This window comes from Quercus robur, chromosome 11, assembly GCF_932294415.1.
Source record: "Quercus robur chromosome 11, dhQueRobu3.1, whole genome shotgun sequence".
NCBI lineage: Eukaryota > Viridiplantae > Streptophyta > Magnoliopsida > Fagales > Fagaceae > Quercus > Quercus robur.
Window position 1 is genome coordinate 40,800,069 of NC_065544.1, and position 10,286 is coordinate 40,810,354.

The 10,286-nt window shown below is 32.9% G+C and overlaps 1 protein-coding gene across 1 annotated transcript; it reads left to right on the top strand.

Annotated features, from left to right (window-relative positions):
* Window positions 1-2,811: 2,811 nt before the first annotated feature.
* LOC126705599 (serine/threonine-protein kinase SRK2E) lies at window positions 2,812-8,996 on the top strand. Its single transcript, XM_050404683.1, has 9 exons — window positions 2,812-3,506; window positions 4,835-4,909; window positions 4,994-5,095; window positions 5,175-5,228; window positions 5,319-5,411; window positions 5,700-5,792; window positions 7,144-7,248; window positions 7,329-7,427; window positions 8,360-8,996. The coding sequence occupies exons 1-9, from the start codon at window positions 3,330-3,332 to the stop codon at window positions 8,651-8,653; spliced, it is 1,092 nt and encodes a 363-aa protein (XP_050260640.1). The 5' UTR covers window positions 2,812-3,329; the 3' UTR covers window positions 8,654-8,996.
* Window positions 8,997-10,286: the final 1,290 nt, after the last annotated feature.

Genomic DNA, 10,286 nt, shown 5'->3' on the forward strand with positions numbered 1-10,286 from the left:
ATTAGAAATATAGTACATGTTTTTATTAAGACACAAGCGCGGCTTTTATTAAGACAGATTTTATTAGAAGGAATATAATACATGTTTTTTAATGCTAAAATAAAATGCGCCTTTCAGCTGACCAATCAAAGTGTTCAATTTCCCAACCAAACCCGAGTAGCCAACCATCACCTTGTGATTCCACACCTGCCACCTTATCCACACACACCAGATCAGTCATTCAAAATAAAAAGTTCTCCCGTGACTTGTGAAACTTTATCCGAAGTCGTTCAGTTTCTCTATATTTTTGTACGGTTTGAACAGTGAATAGTGATATTTATCTTTTATTTATCTATTTTTTTAATACATCATCTAATAGATTCTCTATCTTATTTAAATATTATTTTTTCATTCATTATTTATTCATTTTTTAACACACATATTCTTATACCCCATCCCCACTCCTTTCTTTACTAATTTTTTATTTAGTTTTATTTTTTTGCTAATATACAGTAGCCCATCAGATTTGATGAACTACTGTTCATAAACCCAAAAAAAAAATCATGAATTAGAGAATCCATTGGGGACCATATTTTTGGTCTCATTCTCTATTATAGAGATTATTTTGTTTTTACCTAAGCTATTGGAGATGCTCAGAGCTATTGGAGATGCTCATCTGAGCATCTCCAATAGCTTAAGTAAAAGCAAAATAATCTCTATAATAGAGAATGAAACCCAAAAAATGGTCCCTAATGAATTCTCTAAATCATGATTTATTTTTTGCTCATGAACAATAGCTCATTAAGCTTCATGGGCTACTTTACATTAGCAATTAGATTTTTTTGATTAAAAAAATATACCAACTATTATTATATCAATTCTTTCTCTTTTTTCTAGATTTCTTTTTCTCTCATGCTCTCTCTCCATTGCTTCTCACAGGACAAGTGAAAGGAGGCCCTGCCTTTATATTTTTTCTTGGATTCTTCTTGTTGTCTTCTCAAATTCTAGCACTATGAAATTCTTGAAGTCAACCAACAAAATCAAACAATTGAAAGAAAAAAAAAAATTTCTCTCCTCTTGTTCTCTTTCTGCTGCAAAATTTGAAAATGTGATGAAATTTAAAAAATATATCAGTTGGGGATTTGAAAAATATAGTAGTTAGGAATGAACAAAGGAAGAATAAAGAAATATTAAAAAAAAATAAGGAAAAAATGAAAAGATAATATTTAAATGAGATAGAGAATAGATAAAAAAAAAATTGTTGGAAAGTGTATTTGAAAAAATAGATGGCTAAAAGGTAAAAACTACTGTTCATTCTCCAAACAGTACAAAAATTTGGAGAATCTGTTGAAGATGCTCCCACCACTTTCACTCTTTTTTTCAATAATGCACAATTATTTTTATATAAAAAAAAATACTCCTATATAAATTATTTTAAAAAAATTCAGTTTTCCTTTTCTTTTTTCATAAAATTTTTTAGATTATTTTATAAACTAATATTTTAAGGAATCCGTTAACAAAATTCATAATTTATTAAGATAATAAATTGTGATGAATTTATCATTAACACCATTTTGTTTTAGAATAATGTTGAGTCAAGTTACCCATTGCCAAAAAAATGAAAAGAATATAAAATTTTGTGTTCTTAACTTCTAATACATACAATCCTCATTTTCAAAGACTACGATCAAAAGTTCAAAACCCACCTCATGACTTGTACCCAAAAATCAATGCTAATTTTCCCATCCACCGTATTTGATTGAGTTTAAAAAATCAACAAAAGCACATCTAATATATTTTGGTCTATTCAATTAAAAATTTTGCATAAAAAATCGTTTTTTAATAGAATAAAAATATAGTTATTTATTTGATTTAAAAACTAAGACAATTTTAGAACCTTGTATTCAATTATATTGTCTAGTCATCCAATTAAAAAGAACATGAGTTCAAATTCCTCTTCCTCCGCTTGTTAAAAAATTAAAAATTAAAAACAAAAAATTAATTCATTAAACATGGGTTTACTTCTAGCTACATGTTACATGTTACCGTCAGATCAGATTTAGCGCACAGAGCATGAGCATCCAAGTCAACTACATTAAAAATAAAAAATAAAATAAAATAAAATTATACTTTATCACCTTAAACTATACCTTAGATTACACTTTGCATCCTAAACTTTTCGAATGCATATTTTGCACCTTAAACTATAACTCTTGTTACACTTTACACCCCGATGTTAAGTTTGTCGATAACTTGAATGAAAAAGTATGACATCATGTAAAATGACATAATTGCCCATCTTTTCAATCCATTAAAAACAGAGAATAAATTATATTTTATCATCCTAAACTATACTCTTAATTACACTTTGTACTATAAACTTTATATTTCCATCCAAGTTAACAGCAAACTTAACGTCGGAGTGCAAAATGTAACAAAAGTCATAGTTTAGAGTGCAAAACATGCATTCTAAAAGTTTAGAGTACAAAATATAATTTAGAATATAGTTTAGGGTAGAAAATTTTAATTTTCTCTAAAAAAAAACCTTTTAATTTTAAAAAACATGATAATTTTTAACTTTATAACGTCAGTTCTATAATGATTGTTTCTAATTATTAGATTAAGACATCAACTAAATTGAAAGCCAAATCTAAGAAATTTTACGCACTAAGCTAACTAGAATCAACCTTTAAGACAATAAAATAGTAGCATTGGGCAATGGCTTAGTGAAATAATTAAGTAAACAAGAATACTCCTACTCCTACTCCATCATTGTCCACCGAGATAAAAAAAATATCTCTTTACCTTCTTCCTTTGCTTTCCTTTTGGATAAATCCACTGATAGAAATAGATAGAGAAAGCGTGTAGTAGAGTATAGCTTTTTTGTGTCTTAGAGGGACAGACACAAAACACAAAGCACGCACGCACGCTCACTCACTCACTCACAGAAAAAAAGGTGGATGAGTTCACGAGCTGATGAGCTCTGTGTATATGTCTTTCTGCAACAAAAATCTCAGGAAGTGAAAACTCTCTCATCAGTACTCTCACGCCAAGTGTTGAGAGAAAGAGAAGTGGTTGAAATCTTCACGAGCTCCAACACTTCCATACCCATCTTTTGCAGTCTCTTTCTTCTTCACCCACCACCCACTTCCCTCCACCTCATCACCTCCACCACCGCTCTATCTCTCTCTCTCTTTCATCTTAGATTTCTGGGTCCTTTGAACTTTGCTCTCAAGTCTCAACCTTTGTTATTGTCACAACAAAAATGATAGTAATGTGAGAGATTTTTATAGCTTCAGTTTCAGCTTCAGCTTCTTTTTAAGTCCTTGTTGTTTCATAGTTTGAGAGACATGGATCGGACAGCAGTCACAGTGGGGCCAGGAATGGACTTGCCGATCATGCACGATAGTGACAGGTACGAGCTGGTAAGAGATATTGGGTCAGGAAATTTCGGAGTGGCAAGGCTTATGAGAGACAAGCAGACTGATGAGCTTGTTGCAGTCAAGTACATCGAGAGAGGTGAGAAGGTTAGTCTCTAAATTTCACTTTCTTTTTTAACTTTTTCGTGAATGGGTGCTTGAATTTAAGCTCAGTTTGATTATTGGATTGAGAAATTTGAGTCCTTTGTTATTATTTGGTGTATTTCATTTTGAGTTTTGAAGAAGTTGAGAGTGCTTTATTGGGTTTTTGATTAGTTGGTTTATTGTCCATGGTAGTTGAAGTTGAGCACGTTTCTTTTAGAGGATATTGTGTGAATTTTTGGATTCTTCATATTGCTTAAATTTATTTGGAATTATTTCAATTTTGTTTCCGTTTGCATTCTTGTGGAATAAAAATGGTTTGTTGGTTTTTGAGGATTAATGTGTTTCTTAATTCTCTTGTGTGATTTTGAACGGAGTTAGGATCAAAATTATTGCTATTGCTAGCTGTTTGAGGATTGTTGTGTGTGTGTGTGTGTGTGTGTATGGGGGTTAAATTTGCCCGGGATTATGCCCAAATATGTGTTTTTATTTAAATTTCACCTTGTTGGGTGTTTGTGCTGAGTTTTATGCATATTTGATTTTTAAGGATCAACAGAATTTTTTTAGAAGATTTTGCAGTCTTTTCTTTATGAAGTTTAGTCGTAGGGTCGATGTGTAAATTTGTTGAAATTGATTGTCTCTTTGGTTAATAAGATTTTGTGGGAAGGGGAAGAAAATATGGTACTTTGACAAGTTAAAGACGATATAACATCTGCACTCCATTTGGTTGTTGAGTGATGTATAGTTCTTGTTAATTTGCTAATCAAATTTAGTGAAATGCACATCAACAAGACGGTAATTGTGTTAGATTATGGATATTGTCTGTATTCTCAGAGCTGAACTGGTAAAATTTAAATTTTAAGATTTTAGTTTCATGTCTCCCTGCTACATCCATGCATGCTGGTTCTTTTGTGGTCTCTAATTCGGGATTGAATTTTCACACTTTTAAGAGTTGGACTAAATAAAAATATGCATATATTGGTAACATCTATATTTTCGCATTGGTTGTTTAATACCGGAATACTAGAAACTGTTATTAATATAGCACATTAAGGAATTTAGACGATATTAGTAAATTATTTTTTTGTTTGAGTTTCATCAATTATGCAAACCTCCTTAGACAGTGTTGTTCAAGTTGTATGCTAGTCACCTAGCATAAAGTTTTTATTTTTTTGGTTGGTGAGTTACATATACACCGTGGATTTTGAACACATGACATCGCCCTTCATCCCATTACTGTAGGAGGAGGAAATGCCAGTTGAGCTATAGCTCATTGGTGTAGCCTCACATAAATTTATAATATTTATGAACTAGCTTTTATATTGTGTTAACAGATAGATGAGAATGTACAAAGGGAAATTATAAACCACAGGTCATTAAGGCATCCCAACATTGTCAGATTCAAAGAGGTCTGTTCAAATCCACTATATTATCATCTGTTCTCCCCAGGGAGTATTCTGAAAGTTAGTAACATTATGATGGTGCAATTATAGGTCATATTAACACCAACCCATCTTGCTATTGTGATGGAATATGCGTCCGGAGGAGAGCTCTTTGAACGGATATGCAATGCTGGGCGATTTAGTGAGGATGAGGTTCTTATCTGGCATGTTGATTTTGTTTCTGAACGCACCTCGGTTTATTTTTTAAAACGTATTATGTCCTGGGTTGCAGGCACGCTTCTTCTTCCAGCAACTTATATCAGGAGTTAGCTATTGTCATGCCATGGTATGTGAATTAAGTTTTCTATTTATAATGCAGTCTTAAATAATACTACTGTGTCTAATTTGGATTCCTTTCTCTGCATCTCTTATAAAGCAAGTATGCCATCGTGACTTGAAATTAGAGAATACATTATTGGATGGAAGTCCGGCTCCTCGTTTAAAGATTTGTGATTTTGGGTACTCCAAGGTACTAATTTTCTTTTCTTGTTGTTGCCTTTATTTGTACATCTCTGGTGTGACATCTTGCATTTGAAACTTACAGAAGCACACCATAGGCTGGTATTGATACATTTCCTGTGGTATTTTCCTGCTAGTGAGTAGTGATTTCATTAAGATATATTTGCCACCACTGAACAATATGGTGGTTTGATGTATAGCAATTGGTTTCTCTTCGAATGTGCCATACCTTTTTTTTTGTTTGTTGCATCATTGGTTGTCAAATATGCATTTTTTTATTTTTGTCTTCTTTTCTTAGTCCTCAGTGCTGCATTCACAACCAAAATCAACAGTTGGCACCCCTGCATATATTGCTCCTGAAGTGTTACTTAAGAAAGAATATGACGGCAAGGTAATATTATTTCTCATTGACATGAATTGTTCTATTTAAAATGTTGAATCTCATTCAATGTTTCATCATTATATTGTTTGTCACGTATTCTAGTTCTTTCTGAATGTACTCATTTATAACTTGATTATCACGGCTTATCCAAATTTGCATTGTCATTCTGCAACCATATGCCTTGGCATCATGTTACAACAATAACATAAGGTTAATCTGTTTGTATCTTAGTCTTCAGTGCTATAAAATTCAAAGTTTTGAGTTACTTTAACCACATTATAATAATTTTCATGAATGATAGGATCAAACTTTAACACTGAAGGCCTTAACAACTGCAGTTGCAATTATGAAAATTACAACTAGGTTCACCTTGGAAAATTTCAAAGCCATGACTATGGGTGACTAGCTCCAATGGTCAGATGAAGTGGCCTTTGTTTTGGCAATTGGCTACTTTTTTTGTTTGAAAAAGAAAAAAAAAAGGGTTTTTGATTGTTAAGTCAGCAGTTTACCAGGCTTTCTAAAGTTCAATTGTTTACACTGCCCAATGTAGATATGACTACGGGAAAGTAATTCCAAATTGTTTATATTCTCATCATAAGAGGTAGTACTTATCATCATTGCAGAAACACGCACAAACACTCATAAACAAAAAACCTGGACAAAAACGAAACCAATATTTTTGCTTTAAAATTGTATTCATTGTCATTTCATTTGCACTCAATATATGCTGTCTCCAGAAGACATGGGGTGGGGGGCCAATGGACTGGTTGAAGTACACTGGTAAAGTAATGTGTCACCAAAATTTGATGCATGAGAGAAGTTTTATATTTGATCTATTAAAATTTGACAATTGAGACAAGTTTTAAAGTTTATGTAGCAGGGGAGGTGGACAATAGGGCTGCTGACAAAGAACCTTCAACCGTAGAAATACCCTTTGGCATATTTTCTTCTGAAAATGTCAGTGATGAATTGATTAATTTAATAGTGTGTTTGACTTTTGCTTATTTCCAGTACCTTATTTGTACAGTGTTTACTTTATCAAAAGATATGGTTGTTGGTAACTTTTGTGTTAAATGTGATACAAAAAATTGAAAGCTAATTTATTTCGAAAAAGCTAGAAGTTAGATTATTTGCAAAAAATATGAGACAATAAATAAAAAAGCAAAAAAAAAAAATTTAAGCAATACCCAAACGGACACTAATGTGATGTTGTGATTGTCTTCCTAACAAAATAACGGGATAAATATCATGTAATAGTACATAATTAATGGATGAAGTATATCTATTTTACCTTGCTCTCTCTTGCATTCAAAATAACAGTTTAATATATTGTACTAATATCTTGCTTCATTAAATTCAGATTGCAGATGTGTGGTCTTGTGGGGTAACCTTATATGTCATGTTGGTGGGTGCATACCCTTTCGAGGACCCTGAGGAGCCTAAAAACTTCCGAAAGACTATTCATGTAATTTATCGAGCCTTTTCATCAGTGATTGTATTAGGTCCACTGAAATGCTTTACTAAAATAATTGGATGTCTTTGCAGCGCATTTTGAAAGTCCAGTACTCAATCCCCGACTATGTTCATATCTCTCCTGAGTGCCGCCATTTGATCTCAAGGATATTTGTAGCTGACCCTGCAAAGGTCTGTGCACTAAGTACATGAGAAATTATATATGTTACTTTCTGCGGTACAATTGCTACTAGTCCTTTCCTTCTGGCATTGTTACACATTTATGTCATTTGATATTAGATTTAGTTGTTAGTATATAATTCAAGAAAAGTTATAGTGTGTTTATTTCTTGCTTGTCCTCTCCCTTGGTATGTTTGTTGAACATTAAATAGGTTCAAAGTGAAGATCTTCAATAAAATTAGCATGCATAAGCATGTATACAAAACACACACCTAATTCTGCCTTCACACTGAAGAATTTAAAAGATGCAGAGTGGCTACCAATCATTTCATAGGCCATAGGCCCAACTGGTTCTCCCACCTGTTTGTGTAGAGTTAATGCAGTAAATAATACAATGTGAAGTTAGCAGCGTTACCACAATGTTTTAAGCATTTATAAAAGTTGATTTTTTTATTCAAAAGTGATATTATTTCTCACTTTTAAAGGATGCATTTATCTCCACCCACTAGGATTTTTGACCCCTTCCTCTCTTGCTTCTTCTTCATTTCTCTCCCCATGCTTCAATTACTAATAAGTTTATGATTTAACAAGAAGAATTTATTATTGTTATAGGGTAGAAAAAATTGTGGTAATTCTAAATGTTCGCTACCCCCCTGACATGGGATCATCAATCATTGAAGAAGTTACATCATGCATGATTGTGGGAGTTGGGCCATCACAGATGCTCTTAATTCTAGAGTAACTAACTGTAGTTATACTTATGCTTCTGATTCTTTATTTAATTGCAATACTTATCCATATTATCATATTTCAAGTATAGGCTGCTTTTCTATATAATAACTATATTTCTTTCAGCTTTGTTAATCTCTGTGCTTTATATTCTGTACCATGCTGTCCCTGATTGACTTTCTAATTTGAGTTCCCATGAATTCACTTGGGAACAGAGGATAAGTATTCCTGAGATAAGGAACCATGAGTGGTTTTTAAAGAACCTTCCGACAGATCTCATGGATGAAAAGACAATGAATAATCAGTTTGAAGAGCCTGATCAACCCATGCAAAGCATTGATGAAATCATGCAGATAATCGCTGAGGCTACCATTCCTGCTGCTGGGACCCCCAGTCTCAACCAGTATCTGACTGGCAGCTTGGACATTGATGATGACATGGAGGAGGATCTGGAGACTGATCCTGACCTTGACGTTGATAGCAGTGGAGAGATAGTCTATGCAATGTAATGGGTTCGATTTTCTGCCGTGGTTGAGGCAGGTGAGCTGGGAAGGCCCATTTCCTTAATGAAGTTAATATTCATCTACTGGGTTTTGTTTTATGCGGGTGTGAAAGATTAGAGGAAAAACTTTTACAACTTTGCAATGGAGGATTCTATGGATTGAAATTTGTACATGTCAATGTGAAACTGTTCCTCTTGTTTCTGTTCTGTGTATCACTTTTTCTAGTGATGTATATGTACCTCAAATTTGTAATTTTATGCTTTTCCACTTTCCAAGTGGAATGTGAATGGCACCGTGTAACACTTAAAAGTAATATGTCAATATATGCCAGTTCTTAGGATTTGTTAGACGAATTTGTTTTTGTTTGGTTTATTTTGTCTGGAAAATAAGCGCTATAATCTGTAAGCAGTAGGAGATTGGTTTAATATATTTCTCGAGCAGTCGAGCTCAAGTGAGAAATGCATGCGTGTCTAACACCACCTCTATTGATTCAAGATCAACTAGATTAGCAAAATTACTCAGCAAGGAAATGGGTCATACTTGCAGTTGCATTTAACCCCCAACTAAAAAGCCAACACCCCCATATGTAAAAACTCTTGTGGTCTGTTTAGATGCCCGAATTTGGCTATGTATTTGGATTTGGATTTGGACTTTGTTTAAGACCTACAAATCCGTTGATTTGAAAATTTTGCCAAATCTTCCCACAAATCACTTCTTCTCCATCCTTCCTCAAGCTGCAATAACGCTTAAGCCGAAACCACATTGGCATTGAAGTTTGTCTCTTTTAAGTTTGTGGCTTAGTCTCCATTTTTTTTTTTTTTTTGGGTTTATATTTGGGTTGTGTGGGTTTCGTTTGGATTTGTCTACGTGGGTCTGTATCTATTGGTAAAGCTGGGACTTGGGAATGGCAATGCTGTTGAGATTTTTAATTTTTTTGTTGGATTTTTTAAAATGTTTTTAGAGTTCAATGTTGGACTAATTGAAAATGCAAATAAAGTGTTTGATGAAATGACTTTGTAAGCGCTGTGTGATTTAATGACTGAGATGACTTTGATATCTTTCTCCATTTACTATGGTTACTATGTCCTTGGAAGTATTTTGATTGTCCAAGTTAGGTGGCAGTTTGTGTTTTGGCTGAGCTGTGTATGATATTTTTACTTCGATTATATATTTTCTTTACATGAAAATTTTACTTTTGTCTTTTGAGCTTTTGTAAGATCATGTATTTTTTTGAAAAATTTGCCTGTGTTTTCCATATCATGTTTCTAATAGCATATTTCAAAAGTAAAAAAATACAATTGAGTTGAGCGTTTAGTAGTATTATGTGTTTTCAAGAAAGAAAAAAAAGTATTTTGTGTCTTGTCAACATCATATAGGTCCCACAAATTTCAAAACAATTACAATAATGCCACCCAAAACTATTACTGAAAACTGTTCTTGAAATGTTTCCAAAATACAATGTTTAAATACTCTAAATTGAGAACAATAACTCAAACACTCTTTGTTAAACTTTCCTACCGAACTTTTTTTTTGTAACATTGTTTTAACTTTCTGACTAAACAAACCCTAATTCTCTCTTTATCACTTTAAATGAGAAACAAAATATATTAGTAACAAAACTGTTTAATCAGCTAGATTC